The 16,208-nt window shown below is 39.4% G+C and overlaps 1 protein-coding gene across 13 annotated transcripts in view; it reads left to right on the plus strand.

Annotated features, from left to right (window-relative positions):
- Positions 1-16,208, plus strand: part of INPP4B (inositol polyphosphate-4-phosphatase type II B) — a 428,243-nt gene that overhangs the window by 218,298 nt on the left and 193,737 nt on the right. For all 13 annotated transcript variants that reach the window (XR_011738872.1, XR_011738873.1, XM_065836253.2 and 10 more), the window contains one exon: positions 12,925-13,055. Coding sequence is in view for 11 of the 13 variants with exons in the window: in XM_065836253.2 (XP_065692325.2) it covers positions 12,925-13,055 (131 nt within the window). In the remaining 2 variants the exon portion in view is untranslated. The remainder of the gene's footprint in view (positions 1-12,924; positions 13,056-16,208) is intronic.

Below are 16,208 nucleotides of genomic sequence, written 5' to 3' on the forward strand. Positions count from 1 at the left end.
ATGTTTGGCCTTGTAACCAGGAGGGGCATCTGAGGGTCACTACAGTACATACAGTCTTGGAAAAGAGAAGAAAAGGCTCCCCAAATCCTTTGTATATCCAAATTCCCACTGCAGGGACTAAAAATGGCAGCCTGCCTTGACCTGCAAGTTCTACTGATATGACTGGGGGAAAAGGTAATATTTCATGCAGTCCAGGGCCTTCCCTTAAAGCATATCTTCCTTTTCTGCTGGTAATAGATGGTGTAGAAGAATATACCTTTTTCCCCATTAAACTTGTCTCGCACATGGGTGATCATCTGGGCTAATGTGTGAGAGTGGCCCTGTGAGCTTGTGCTGCATCCCCATGCTGTCCTGTGTGCTTCCACACATGCTCTCTTCAGCAGCCTGTCTGAGAGGGTTGCCTGGCGTTGTTTACAGTGGTTGGTTGTCCTGCAGTAGGAGCTGCTTTTCTTTTTTATTCACCCCATCTGTTGCTTTTCTATGATCTTTTTATGCCAATAGAACAGCATGTGGGAGACCAGAATCTTGCTTTTAATAAAGTCAGTGAATGAACTGATACTTACTCATGGCGATGATGGGTTATAAAAATAACATTAATTGTTATAATTGTGGCGGTAGCAAATTCGACGAATCCAGACGCCGGCATAAGCTCTTTGATCGAACGGGCGGGCCGGGCGAGAGTAAGGAGTCTAATTCAATGTGAATTTACCATCCGTACTCTTTAATGAACTCTTAAACAACACTGAATATCAATGTCCCCGAGACCACGTTTTTCCAAGCCTTATATACTCTATACCAAAAGGCCATGCGGCAAGTGCAGGCTACAATTGGTTACACTCACAGTCACTCATCCCCCCCCCACTATGGTGATTGGCTGCAGGGCACTGTTCACAGACTCTTCATGCGCAGCGGCAACGCCCCTCCTGCAGCCTGGGTCGAGGGCAGAGCAGCTTCTGTTTACTTTCCTTTTGTCTCTGGTGTCTCAGGGAAATCCTTCCGTGTAACACAGCCGCATCAAGCCCTGGCTTGTTCACAGCACACAGCCAGTAACTCTCCACAATTCCTCCTTTTTTTTTTTCTTTTTGGACAAGCCAGGATTGATTAGCTGTGTGTTCTAATCCTTTTTTGATATGTGATAAAAAAACAGCTTATACATAACATATAAATAACAACAACAATCAACATAAACAGTGCACTTTGCAATAAACCTGAGGTATTCCATTGCCGTTTAAATATCGCAATGGATTGATTAAACAAATTCCAAGAACTTTGGTTTAAAGATACTCAACTTATAACAAACGATGTGCTGGGTGTTGATAAACTTACTCAAGAGGTAGTGGTGTTTAAAGATCTACTTATATAACTATAGTACGCATACATGTCACAGCTAAATCAATGCAAAGGTTACACCTCACTCTGTGACCTCCGAGGGTTCTGCTGCAGGGAGTTGACTTGGTTGAGTTTGTTTCAACTCCGGCTTTACTGCTCGGCTTGGAACCCATAATGGACCTTGATCTGTGGAGAGACACATATACCCTCTACCATTAAAAATAACAGGTACTGGTCCCTTCCACAATCCAGTGGTGGGATCACGATATCTCACCATGAATTCCGGTAAAGTGTTTTTCCTTCCTAGTCTGATCTGATAATGATGAATGATCACAGGAGGCTCCTCATGATCTCCAGTTAGACATAAATAATTCAAGGTAAACAACACCTTTGCTAAACGCTGTTGACAATCTAACTCTTCCTGCTTCTGTTTGCTCAAATACCCTTTAATCATTTGATGTGCTCTCTCGATGATTCCTTGGCCTGTTGGGGAATGAGGTATTCCTGTAACGTGTTTCACTCCCCATTTCATTAGAAAAGTTCTAACTTTCTGGCTAACATAGGCAGGGCCATTGTCTGTCTTAATCTTTTCTGGGACACCCATTACAGCAAAACAAGCTGTAAGATGTTTACATACATGTAGTGCTTTTTCCCCTGGTAAAGCAGTAGCCCATATCATTTTTGAAAAAGTATCAATTGTGACATGCACATATTTAAGTCTTCCGAATTCTGGCACATGTGTCACATCCATTTGCCATAATTCTAAGGCTTTTAAACCTCGAGGATTGACACCAATTCCTATACCTAACATCTGGCTTCCACACTGAGGACATGCCTGTACAATACTTCTTGCTTCATTTAAAGTTAAATCGAATTGTCTTTGGAGACCTCTGGCATTCTGATGAAAGCTCTCATGACTTTGTCTCGCTTGTTGGAATTTATCTGTTGGAGGCATGTGCTGTACTGAACTTACTAAACTATCTGCAATTTGATTTCCTTCACCTAGACCAAGATTCCATTGATGACTGCGGATGTGAATCACACAACAGGGTTCTTTTCTTTGATTTAAAATAGCTCTCAATTGTACAAACAATTTTCCTAATTGAGGATTATTCGATTGTCTTAACAGGGCATTTTCCATTCTGGGTATTACACCTGCTACATACAAAGAATCTGTGACAACATTTAAAGCAGATTTCAGCCAATTATTTAAGGCCCATATTACTGCTGTGAGCTCTAAAGTCTGCAATGAATCCTCTTTTGAACCTTCAATTAAATGCCGTTTCCATTGACTATTCTCTTGCCAGACACATGCTGCCTGGTGTCTTCGTTTTCCTGCATCTGTATATACTGTAAGGCCTTCAACAGGTTTTGCTTTTACTTTGCTTCTCTCTAACCACTGATTTGTTCTAAGGAATTGCCATAGTTTACCTTTTGGTTGTCGTGAATGTACCTTGCCTATAAATCCTAATAATGCATTCTGTATAGGCATCGAATGTCTCAGCCACCATTCTAAATCGGCTCCATTTATCGGAATACTGATGTCATCTGGTTCCTGACCGCTAATTTCTAATATTCGAGATCTTCCTTTTCGAATCAGTTCTCCAATTGCTTCTGGTCTCGTTTGAATACTGAATTTTGGTTGGACACTGAGAAAAATCCACTCTAATAATCGCAAATCATTTTCTGTTTTCAATCTGACAGTGGCACAAAAGGAAGAATCTGTAGCAACATCTACGGGGAATTCCCCGTTTTTGTTTTGCCACTGGCAGATGATTGCACACGGATGTTCTAGATTGCTAATAAGGAGGGAAATTGGTCGATCAGAAAGTCTTCGGCTAGACCAATTTGTCTGTACTTTTTGTATAATATCAGAAAGACATTTGAGATGCACGGACTCTAAGCTTATTTTCTTAGCTGGATCACCTCCTTTTAGAAGTGAAGTAAGAGGTGCTATATCATTGTTAGTAATGCCTATGCAATTTCTAATCCATTGTATGTCCCCTAACAATTTTTGGACATCATTTAATGTTTGTAAATCAGTATGTAATTCAATTTTTTGTGGACGAATCTGTGCATCACAAATGGACCAACCAAGGTATTTCCAAGGTGCAGACTTTTGAACTTTCTCTGGAGCTATAACCAACCCCTTTTCTTTGAGTTTGATTGTAATTTGGACTATGGAACTTTCTGTGAACTCAGCTTGTTGACAGAACAGAATATCATCCATATAATGATAAATAATTGTTTGTTTCCATGATGCACGAATAGGTTGAAGTGCCCATGCAACATACATTTGGCACAGTGTAGGAGAATTTTTCATACCTTGCGGTAGCACTACCCACTCATACCTTTTAGCTGGTTCCGCTTTGTTTACTGAAGGCAGTGTAAATGCAAAACGCTGTGTATCTTGCTCATGTAAAGGAATGGTAAAGAAACAATCCTTTAAATCTATAATTAGAATATGCCAATTTTCTGGTAACATTACAGGTGATGGTAATCCAGGCTGTAAAGCACCCATGGCTTGCATTTGATCATTTACCTTTCGCAAGTCATGTAATAATCGCCACTTTCCACTCTTTTTTGGTATTACAAAAATTGGGGTATTCCATGGACTAGTAGAAGGCTTGATATGGCCTGCAATTAATTGCTCTTCTACTAATTCACGTGCCTTTTGCAGTCGCTCTTCTGTTAATGGCCACTGGTCAACCCAAACTGGGCTATCTGTTAGCCAGGTCAATGGAGGGTTGGGCAACTGCTTTCCAGTGACCACTAAGGAAAAGGTGAAGTAGTTAACACGGCACCAAGTTGCCCCAAGACGTCACGGCCAATAAGCGCCTCAAGGCTGCTTGGCAATTCCATTACATACACCCTAAGGGTAACACATTGACCTTCAGGGAAACTAATCGAAATGGGATCAACACTTATATTTGGAGTAGTTTGACCCCCTACTCCAGCTACAGTGGAAGAGATTGATTTTTGAAGTTTCCAATTTCGTGGCCATTTGAATTGACTAATGATGGAGACATCAGCTCCAGTATCAAGCATTGCATTTACCTCTACAACAACAGTAGAATCAGATTGAAATAGTTGCACACGTAACATGGGACGCTGAGTCATTGATGAGGTGAAGCAAACTGCAGGACTGGTCGATCCAAATCCTTTATCATGCCTTTCTGTTGAGGATGCTGGAGGGACTCCTGGAAGCATTGGTAGGCAGTTTTCCAGTGCTACTACCTGAGCTATTCTACTCCCAGAAGGAATAAAAATTGGCGGATGCAGAGTGTAGGCCAGGATTTGAACAGTTCTTGTGAAATCTGCATCAATTATACCTGTTATTACTATAAGACCTTTGATACTAGCAGAAGAACGGCCAATCAATAGGCCTCCAATGAGACTATCTTGTCGAAATAAAGGTCCTTTAGCATTCGTTGGTATTCTATGAATTGCAGTATTGGTCAATGTTATATCTACTGCTGTCTCCACATCAACTCCGAGGCTTCCTGCGGTGCTTGGCTTGTTGAGGTGAAAGAAGCCTGGTTCACAGTTGGTCGCTGATTGGGATACAGGTTCGGAGATGTTCTTTGTGTCCTCGCGCGCACTCCGTTCGCGCTCACTTGACCGTTTCCCGATCTCCGGCAAATTTTTGTAGCATGAGTGTTAGACTGGCATCTGTCACACCAAACTGCTGCAGTACAGTTCGTTCGGACGTGTTCTTTACTTCCACAGCGATGACAGGAATTGTATGATGATTTACAGAATTTATTTGTTGATCGCTGAACTGCTGCTACAACTGGTTGCATTGTAGATGAGACTTGCTGGCTAACTGCTCTACTGCTTGGGGTGAGCCCAATGATGTAGGAGGAGGCTCACAAAAAACTTCCGCGGGTGCTTGCGGAGGCAAAGTCTGAGGCGGCCCCGGCCCTCGCGGCGGCAGCGCGGGCGGTCCGGGCCGGGCCCCCACGCTTTTCTCGGAGGGAGGGGGGGCGTCCGGCTCGGGGCAGGGCAGAGGCGGAGCGGTAGGAGGAGGGCGGCACTCAGGGCCTCCCACATCCGGACAGTCGACTAGTTGCACTTCCGCCTTCTTGGCGCATTGCCCCAGAGACTCGGAGGGGGAAACTTCCGGTTCTTTGTTTACGAGCCGCGCAGTTTCTAATCCGCGTTGCAGATCGGATTGTGAAAGTATTGGCTGAGCCGGGACCCCGCGACCACCCCGAACGGCAGGCAGACCCCACAGAGTAGCCCACAGGCCCCTCTTTTCTTTTGGACGACAAGTTTTATCAGTCCAGGTTTGTTCTTGGACAAGCGCCTCCGCGGCTCTTAGGGCGGCACGTTGTTCCGATTTCATAATTTCTAATGATTCTAATACGGTTTTCCACAATTCTCTCACAGATTTAATTTCTTTCTCTTCTTCCCCTCTGATAGTTTTGTCCCACATAGTGTCCCCCACTGATCTCCATTCCGTTGGGGAAAACAAAAGTGGAACTTCTCCAAAGTGTCCCCACTTCTGAGCTAAAAAAATCAATGTGATTAGCTTTTCCTGTGACGATTCAATACCTCTCTTAGAGAGAATAGTCGTCAGCAGTGCCGCGGCTGTTTCAATATCCATTATCTTATCAGCGCGGTCTTAACGTAGGATGCGAGTGGCCAGCTCGACTGGTGCCCGTCTTTTGATACCGGACTAAGCACACTATCCCACACCCCGGCTTGGCTCCGTTTTTATGAACGCTGCTCACCGCAGTAATTTCGATCCGGAGCGTTATGCTTTGCTAACGATCCATCCTTCTGCTACCATATGTAGATCCGAAGCGTTATGCTCTGCTAACGAACCATCCTCTGCTACCAAATGTGGCGGTAGCAAATTCGACGAATCCAGACGCCGGCATAAGCTCTTTGATCGAACGGGCGGGCCGGGCGAGAGTAAGGAGTCTAATTCAATGTGAATTTACCATCCGTACTCTTTAATGAACTCTTAAACAACACTGAATATCAATGTCCCCGAGACCACGTTTTTCCAAGCCTTATATACTCTATACCAAAAGGCCATGCGGCAAGTGCAGGCTACAATTGGTTACACTCACAGTCACTCATCCCCCCCCCACTATGGTGATTGGCTGCAGGGCACTGTTCACAGACTCTTCATGCGCAGCGGCAACGCCCCTCCTGCAGCCTGGGTCGAGGGCAGAGCAGCTTCTGTTTACTTTCCTTTTGTCTCTGGTGTCTCAGGGAAATCCTTCCATGTAACACAGCCGCATCAAGCCCTGGCTTGTTCACAGCACACAGCCAGTAACTCTCCACATATAATACTTTATTTTTTTTATTTAATACTGTATTTAAGCATTTATGACCCGATCTTGTTTAAGAATAGTAATGTATAAGGCTTTTTTAGTAAGCAATAAAAATAGATTTTGCTGACTTGAACACTTCTACCACTTATTAGATTTTCATTTGCCCCATGGGTAAATATCTTTTAAATGCTACTGGATTACTTTGACCACTTTTACTACTTCTGCGTTATCCTCTCCAAAGACATAATGCAAGTAATGCTGCTTGCTGTTATTTCATATTATAGCATTCACCTCCTTGGATAACGTCACAGTAAAAAATCACCATGGTTTGTTTGTTTTTATGGTTATTCAATACTCACCAAAATAAAGAAAACCTTTGAGGAAGAAACATAAGTAAAAGTTGCTCAAGGGTAGAGGCAAGTGGTTCTGATTTTCCTGGCTGACAGTGTGGTTAGCTGTACTGGTATATGAGTCTTTTATATTTGCCACTAAAGCTCCTTTGAGTTCCTTGGGACCAAACTGTGCTTTGGCTAAAAGGAAATTCCACCTATTTATGTCTGAATTTGGCCCCTGGCATTTGTGGTCACAACCCATAAACAAATTTCAAGGATAAATTTCTGAACTTTCCTTGAACCCCTGTTCCGGAATACAAAGCGCACTCAGCCTTTCCTCCTGCATCAGGAAGGGCTGCCCTGTTCTAGCTGCAGTAGCTTTTTCTTATGCAAACCGATGCTGTTTGTCTGTTTTCCAGTTTCTTTCTTGTAACATTATAGTGTGAGATCGAAATTCAAACTATCTGAAAGATGTGTTTTTCTACTACCTGTTAACATACAGCTTCTGTTGTGAAGTAAAGACCTAGGTAGAAATACCATGTGTTCAGAGTAGGCATTGATTTTTCTGGACTTTTGCATGTTGTTTTTTTACATGACTTATTTTTGAGCAAGCACACTGCAAAAACTTTGTATTGATATAGGCAATAGCATAAAAAAGCTATTCAGAGTAAACTGAACATGACTTTTGAAGCTGTTTGAACCAACCACGTTTAAATGGGAACTTTTAATATTCTATCCACTTAAGGACTTTTAAAACGTTACTTCAAGTAACTACCTAACACGAATTGTGATAGGACAGGAGGAAAAGGTCTCAAGTTGTGCTGGGGGAGATTTAGATTAGATGTTAGTAAAAATTTCATCACGGAAAGGGTTGTCAGGCATTGGAACAGGCTGCCCAGGGAAGTGGTGGAGTCTCCATCACTGCAGGTGTTTAAAAGACATGTAGGTGTGGCACTAAAGGCCATGATGGTGGTGGACCTGGCAGTACACAGGTTGGGCTCAACAGTCTTAAAGGTCCTTTCCAAAACAAGTTATTTTATGAAAATGAACTTTGTACAATTTTATTATGTTGCTTGTGTCATAAACATCCTCACTGTTACTTTTGAATGAAGCACTAGGGAAAAAAGAAAACAGAAGCACACAAAACTTGTTAAACACTTCAGTAATCATGCAGTTTAATGATGCAATTAATCTTGCCACATATATGATTCCAAGCTGAAAGCAATGAAATTATAAGTAAAAAACTATGAGAGTAAAATATCTTTGCTTATATCATAGACCTGAAGCAATATTGTCATAAGCCGATTGCAGTTTCCTGATGAAACAGAAAAATTTAAAAAACAACCAAAGAAAAACATCATCTAAAATAATTCTGCGCACCAGTGCTAGTTACTGAAATGTAGTTTAGGATGAAAGTGCAAATGCCACCGATGCCGTTCTGAGTATTACTGAATTTTAGTCTCTTTGCAATCATGCGATGCAGGAGAATTATCCTTTGCTGTTAAGTGGAAATCATAGAATTAACCTCTAATGATCATACTGTTTGAAGATTTTGAATCTTTCAGAGATAAGCCCTGGATACTAAAATATCCAAGGAAAGGAAAATGTTTTAAGGCAGGAAGGAAGAAATGAATTTAATTTAGCTTACATATTGTCTACACTTTTAGATAATAAAAATGGGATGGTGGTAAATAGAAATGCAAAATGAACTTCAAAAAATGCAGCTCTCGGGAACAGTATAAAATATTCTCACACCTTTGCGAATCCCAGTCTATTCTCCACATATACATGGAAGAAACAGGTTTTAAAATACTTCAAATATGTTTGATGGTGTGTGTTTTTTGGGCTTTGTTGTTGTTTGTTGATCTGTTTGTGGTTTTTTGTTGCTGTGTATGTTTGTTTTTAAATATTGAAAGAATGCAAAAGATAATTACAACCTACTTTTTAGTTACCTGTCAGGTTGGACTTACCAGAACCTGAAATAAGAAGAGAAAAACTGCTCCCGTTTTCCAGAGCTTCTAAATGAAAACTATTCTGAAAGAAAAATATCCTTTTATTTGTTTTTGTGGTAGTTTCTCCAGAAGGGATTAAATTCTCTTTAGTAATAATTTGTCTGTTTTAGGAACATTGTAGTAAAAAGGCTATGATTTTTTGATTCAGGGAAAGAAATTGTATTGTTTTGATTGATTATTGACTGTATATCACAGGACCGTAACTTGTGGTACAGAAAAATGAGAGTAATTTTATCTGCTTCTATTTTACCAGAAAAAAAAAAAAAGAGAAATGCTTATCCATAGACATGTACAGTTTAAAGTAAAACTTGTTAGGAAAAATAATTCCTGTGATCCTTTCCTTAGAAGGAAGCTTCTAAGCTTCCTTTACTTATTAGTGACTGAGGCATGCCTCAGAGCTTATGATTTATGTTTACTCCAAAGCTCCTGTTTGATAAATATTCAGAACTTTGTCGCCTTTATAATATTAAAAAACTTTTGCAAATATAATTTGCAAAAATGTCTCATCTTGTTTTGAATCCTGATGAGCACTTTGCTTCTGATGTTTTGTGAAAGTTGATTTCAGAAGCTAATTTTGCTTGGTGAAGGCAAAAAGCTCTTCCTCTTTCTGATTTTGTATTTGTCATTTGCTTCACTGGGAATTGCTGAATGAATATAGCGTTACTTCATTGTATTCATACAGAATTTGTGGTTTATGTGCTTTTATCGTATGTCCTCTAAAATATCTCTTGTTTATATAAATACAGTAATCTTTTCAACTTAGTCTTCCGATTTGTGAAGATTTGTGCTGTGTCCTTGAAGATGCAAGTGGCTCTTCCTGCTGTTCTTTTTTCTGAGGCAGAATAATTAGATTCAGAAAAGTTCTTTGAGGGAGTGCCTTCTTCTCACTTGCTTGCTCGTCCTGATAGCTTGCTTCTGTTTTGATTTATTTTGATTTTTTTTGTCAATGACCACAGGTTTTCCCTATGCTTTCCACGATGGTGTCTGGACTGTGGAAGCTAGTGGTAGTTTTGCAAAAACAAGTTAATTTGGAACAGGATTTCACTGTTAGGGCTTTCTTCAAGTAATTTTTGAACATGATGCGTACTGCTCGTTCAAAGTACTCATTACTCAATTCAGCATTGAATTAGTTTATTTTAGACTTCTAAACTGTTATTGTATCCTTATATCCCCTATATCCAAAGTGATGGAAGAGATTTCTGTTACTGTGATCGCTAGAGTGCATGGCACAAAGCAGAGACTGTTTAAGTAGAGATTATCAACATGAATAATACAAGAAATTATTTGTGCCTCTTTCAGGTACTTTCAGTAGTTTACTAGAATCTTGCACCTAAGGTGTTCTTGGGGGAAAAAAAAAAAAAGAAGCATGAATTGATAAATCAAAAGGCAGAATATTAATCTGAGCCTTGGGCGCTCAACTATCATTTGATAATAGGCTTCACCGAACATTTTTTTGGAACAAAAAAATTGCAGGTAGTTTTACTTTGAGTCTAATGGCAACGGTATTTAATTACTAGTAATTGTAGAAATGTATCCAGTCACATAGTGTTTACAACTCTCTGGTTGCCTGATGTTCCAAAAGAAAAGCACAGATGTTTCATTCCAGGTGTGGATCTTCCCCAAACCTGTGTGTCCCTGTAGCAGGTTGCTCAGTGACTGCACTTTTCAACAGCAGGGGAAGGCTGCGTACAACTCAAGTCCCCCAGAGGACAAGGTGCCCATGAATTGTAGCTATGTCAATCAATAAATTATTCAGAGTCAAAGAAGTTGAGGTTTTAAGTAGGAGCCTTAAATGAAGGTTCATGATATTTCTAGTGGTGCTGTGGGATCCTGAGGAGGCTTAGAACTTGGTCTTGGAATTTTTAATCTCTTTCAAATTGAGTTATGTTAGCACCAATGATCATTGATCAGCATGGTCTATAGTGTTTTCAGCAGATTGGGATCCAGTATTGAGTTTTTCTGCCGTAGTGGCAGAAAAGAGTTTTCAAGAAAGAGTAATAAGTAGATTTGATTTTTTTTTTTTTTTTTTTTAACAGGGGAACTGCTTTCAACCATAGTGGGAAGTGCTCAGTGAAAGCTGGCTTAATTAGTCTACTAAAGGAAAAAGTGGATGTGAAAAACAGTGCCTGAGAGAGTCTCAGAAATAAGCTAATTAGCTAGTGTTTGAAGTGGAGGAGGAGGAGGAATGAGGCAGCCTGTTTACATCCACGTTCTAGTTAGACACAAATGGGGCAAGATTGTCGAGTCCACCAAGGAAGATATTGAAGTAATCAAGGCAGGAGACAGTGACAGTTGAGACATGCGCCTGGGTGGGATTTTCCTTTGTGCCTTAGCTGAACAGCAAGATGTAGACAAAGCTTGGATTCAGTTCTGTAGAAAGGGTTGAAGTTGATGCTGAGCACAGGATCTGTCATGGTGATGAGTGCAATCACCTGGTAAAGTAAAGACTTTGAGTGGGGATTTTAGAGTGGGGGAACAAGATGAATAGCTCTATTTTTAAAAATACAGAGTTTGCTCTGAGCTTACTGCTTTGCTGCCAAGCTATTCAAAATTCCATGACTGCACTGGAAAGGTGAATCAGGAGCCAAATTTGCCCTCTGTGGAACCAATATCTATCAAAATATCAGTTATTTCTGTTGCACAATTGTTGCTTGACACGATTACTGGTTGAAGTGTGTTTTTAAAGATATTCACTGAAATAGGTCCTGGTGTAAGTATTATAGTATTATTAAAACAAATTCAGGATTTTTTTTTTAAGATTGTTGCTGTGATTATTAGTACAAACTATAAACTTTTAAGTTTAAAAACTACGATATTCCTGTAATCTGTTAGTTTACTTTTGGGAGTTATGTTCCTGTGCTGCAGTCTCATTGATCCTTCACTTTCTGATCCCTCTACCCTTGTTTTTCTATTTTTTTTTTTTCTCCGTAATTTTTCTATATATGCAAGAGCTGTCCTCTGGAAGTTGTTGGGTTTGGGGTTGTTTTGTTGGTTTGGGTTTTTCTTGAGACTTCCAAGAACTGCAGTGAAACAGTCTGCTTTATACTTTGAGGAAAATGAGGAAAATTAGTTGATTGTGCTGTATGAGCTTTTTCCCAAACAGTTCCAAGTGTTTGAAGACAGAAGATCTTTCATTTTCACTTTCTTCACTTAAGAAGGTCTCCCAAAGCACCCTGGGACAGATGTAGAATGAACTGACTTTGCAACTGGGGAAAACAAACAGAAAGCCTGGTGTACTGTAACTATGCTTGTTTGTGTAGGAAATTAAAGTGATCTCTATTTCACTCAGGTCAGATCTCAAGAGTATACAGGAAACCTGATAACTTGCTAAAGGATTTCCTGTTGGATTTTCAGTGACGTTTGGTTACCAAAACACCGCTATTTCAACCTGATGAACACTACTGTAAGGCTGAAGATTAAGTTTTAGGAGGCTAATGGTTTTTTTTTGTTTGTGCATTTTGTTTTTAACACTAAAGAAATGTGGTGAGGGATGGTGTGTTTGTTAAACTAACACTTGTAGAAATGCTACTGGAATTGTGTTTATTATGTGCAAGAAGTATCCATAGAGTAGGGTGTATTGAAACAGCTGTATTTTGTGTTCTTTGTAATGGTGTTTAATTTTCACAAAAAGTTACTTGCTGTGAACAGGGCGCTCTGGAGCCTGGGAGCTTTCTTATCTCCAGGGAAGAAATAATATTTCAGTTTGCAGGCTGTTGCATTTGTACAGAGAAGTTTTGAACACAAATTACTGTATTATTCACTGGTTTGACATTCTTTATTGTGTGGCTGAAAAACAGAGCTGAAATCAGCAGATTTTACAAGTTTTATGAAAACAATCCCAGGGTAGTGATTTTATTTCAATTAGGAAGCGCTTCTGATGTTTTTTAACAAATGCGTTTTGGATTAATTTGGATGAATGTTAATGGATTAATTAGCGCCTACTCTTTTTGCATTTTGATACAGAAATCAGGAGCTTAAAGACTTGGGAGAACTTGCTCCTCACTGGGACAATATGCGCCAAAGTGTTATTGCTCACTGTGATCAGATGTTGCGCGTGTACCAGGACACTCTCGCAGAGCTTGGGAAGCACACAGGTATGAATGGAGCCTCTCCTCTTCTGGAGCAATTAAGAATAAATGAGGCTGATTGTTATTAAATCCTGGCATATTCAGCAGAAATGAAACACATAAAAATGAAATATTTGTAATTGTATTTCTGAGATAGTCAAAGGTGCACTATTTCATCCTCTAAGTTTTTGTGCATTCCTGCAGTTTTTCACAGTTCACATGGTACATGGTTACACAGCGAAAAATAAAAAAGGGGGGGAGGGTTGTATTTTAATTGCACATTCCCTTGACTGTGCTACTCTGCTAGTATCAAATGCCATCTGCCAATTGAAACCAGCCTTAGGGGTAGTTTTGTCAGTTTTTCTTGAAACCTAATTTAAGTTACATTTAACAGTCTACAGGATAATGATAAGATCTAGCTGTGCCTTGTAGTAGTCATCACCCACATTGTGCCAGAAAAGCACAGTTATTTTGGGATGGGCAGCCTCTCCTCAGTCCAGAAATAGCAATACATAGTGCCTTGCTTTTTTTCATGCGGAGACGGTGGTCTTGTATTGTCATGTGAAGTGGGTGCTTTTTCAGTTAATATCTGCTGGGATTCTGTGGTCAGGGACTCTAATGTATCATAGCGTCTGCATCCAGTTCAATAAGATGGTATCAATGACAAATACACAGATAATGCAGCTGGTCTTTTCCTCCTGTTGTAATTCTTACTCCTAAAAAGAACAAGAAAATACTTCAGAATAAATTATTTCTTTTTTGCTTACATATGCTGTTTCACTTTATATTCTCACCGCTATAAGTTCCCACTATAGCCTTATTTCCACAATTGTGTGTGTGTAGGTGTAGTGGTGCATGTCGTATGGAAACACTGTGCATTGTGTTACATATACATCAGTTTGCAACCCAGAATATTTTTGAAAAAGGGATACATTATGGAGATGAACATTTGTAAAAATGGAGGTATAAATGTTGATAACATCTTTTGAAATATCAGGTAGGTATTTAGGGAGAATTTACAGTATTTTCTCAATTGTCTCTAGCTTTCTTGTCCTGTAAAAACAAACAAACAAAACTTATTTTGTGTGTACTGAGAAAAGAAGCAATTTTGTTTTAGTTCACTATACAAATAAAAAAGCATAGCAGAATAATTTCTTTTTATAGATAAATGGGCACATTTACTTTTATTAGAATGAATCTGCTGCATCTAGTGGGTGAGAGACAAATCTTTCCCTTCCAAAATAGACATTAAAACTGTACTTTTATCCTTTATACATCATCTCCTATTGCAGTACTAAGCATGGTATTTCTCACACCTGATTGCTCTGGCATAGTTTTCTTGGTCACAGGGAAGCAGACATCCTGCTTTAATGTATGACCAAAATCAGTCTGTAACTGAAACTAAGTGTTTTGGGAGCAGTTGATCACCTGCTTAAACGGGGTGGGGGTGGGAGGGTGGGGGGAAACTCATCTGTTACACAAAATGTTGTATAATAACTTGCATTTTGGTTGCAGAAGTGTAATTTCATGTATTTATGCTTGCTTATCATCATGAAAATATTCCAGTTGTGATTTTGGCAGATTACCTGATCTGGTACGATACTTCCTATGTTTCTGTGTTTTAAAGAATATATGTATTTGTCTAATGTTTTGCTAATTAAATTTTGAAAGTGCTCCACGAAGTATCATATGCAAGGCAATAAATATAGATTATGAAGGAATCGATTTAGTAATTATCACTTGCAGGAGAATATTGAAATTACCTTTTGAGATTAAAAAAATACAAGGCAATGTAATCTGTTATGCATAAATCCTGCAAGGCCTGTATTTGTGCCAAGTGAGTTTGAGAAGTGGTGATGTTAAATGACTTCTCTTAGCTGTGGTTTGAGAGAACTTAGTGGACCAGGCTACCTGAGCTTATTGAAGGGGACGGAAAAAGAGTAGGAACATCTCTCTGGAAACAAAACAAAGCAGAAAACCAAAACAACCTAATAATTGTAGTGAAGATGAGAAATAATGAGGAGGTGTTAATTTGAAGGCCAATACTCGGTACACACCTAAATCTCTTTTCTTCACTAACTTTTTTTTTTCCCCCTCACTAATACACTGCTGGTCAGATACTTGTTGATGCTTGGAAAAACCCTGATTTTGCATCTTGTGTAAAACTTACTTTGACATTCAAAAACTTATTGTGATCATTGGGCTATGTGCGCATTCTAAAGCCAAATAATAGCACAGTCCTTCTAATGAAGACAATATTTACTTTTAACCCTGCAGTATAATATTTTCGTTCTTATAGAATCACAAATTAAGTTGGATGATAAATCATATGAGCAGTGAGTGTTCATTTGAAGTTGTTTCATAGAGGTCTAACATTTTTAAAAATTATAAATAGAAAGGTGGGAGGGGGCATGTCTTGTGTATACATTTATAGAGCCAGACCGAAACCCCAAATCTGTATTTTGAGCCCATAGACAATGGAGGATTTGGCTGCCCAAAAGTAAAACAAAATCTAGAACAGACTCTTATGATTCTGCTGTCTGTTACTTGCCTTTAACCAGATTTTTTTTCTTCCTAGATCATTTGCAACAAGTAACTGCAATTCTCTGTGAAACAGACATTAATATCCCCATGTGAAGTTCTCTGAAGTTTGTCCCTACTCCTTTTTTTTCTGAAAGGAATAGGATGGATGTGGATAAAATTCAATGCATGTTTTATGATGTCCTGATTCCTCTTCCATTCCTATTTGGGACAGTTCTTCTCTACAAATGGTAGACAACATAATGATAGAAAATAAGATTATAGTGTTTGATAAGAAAGCAAAACAAACACAGATTTGACTTCAAACTGTAGTTCCACAGAAAATAATATTAAGAGAACATTGTAGGGACTGGAAGTGTAAGTACTCACAAGGTAGAAAATTATAAGGTTGGAGATGTGAGAGCAACTTTAATTAAAATTTTTCAGGTCGATATATTTCAGTGTGGTGTTTACTTTCCCATTGTGAGAGACTCATGCCAGGAAAGATTTTTGCTTTATAGCTTAGCCTGTGTAGGCTCCTTACTTTATGTTAGCATATTGCCCAAGTTTGGGTTGAGCCAATTCCCTCTAGTCTGAAACAACCTGAAAATTGCAGAGCTCTGGAGATCTGGATCTGCTCAGAAACAGGCACCCATCCTC

The sequence above is a fragment of the Patagioenas fasciata genome, chromosome 4 (genome assembly GCF_037038585.1).
Source record: "Patagioenas fasciata isolate bPatFas1 chromosome 4, bPatFas1.hap1, whole genome shotgun sequence".
NCBI classification, from domain to species: domain Eukaryota; kingdom Metazoa; phylum Chordata; class Aves; order Columbiformes; family Columbidae; genus Patagioenas; species Patagioenas fasciata.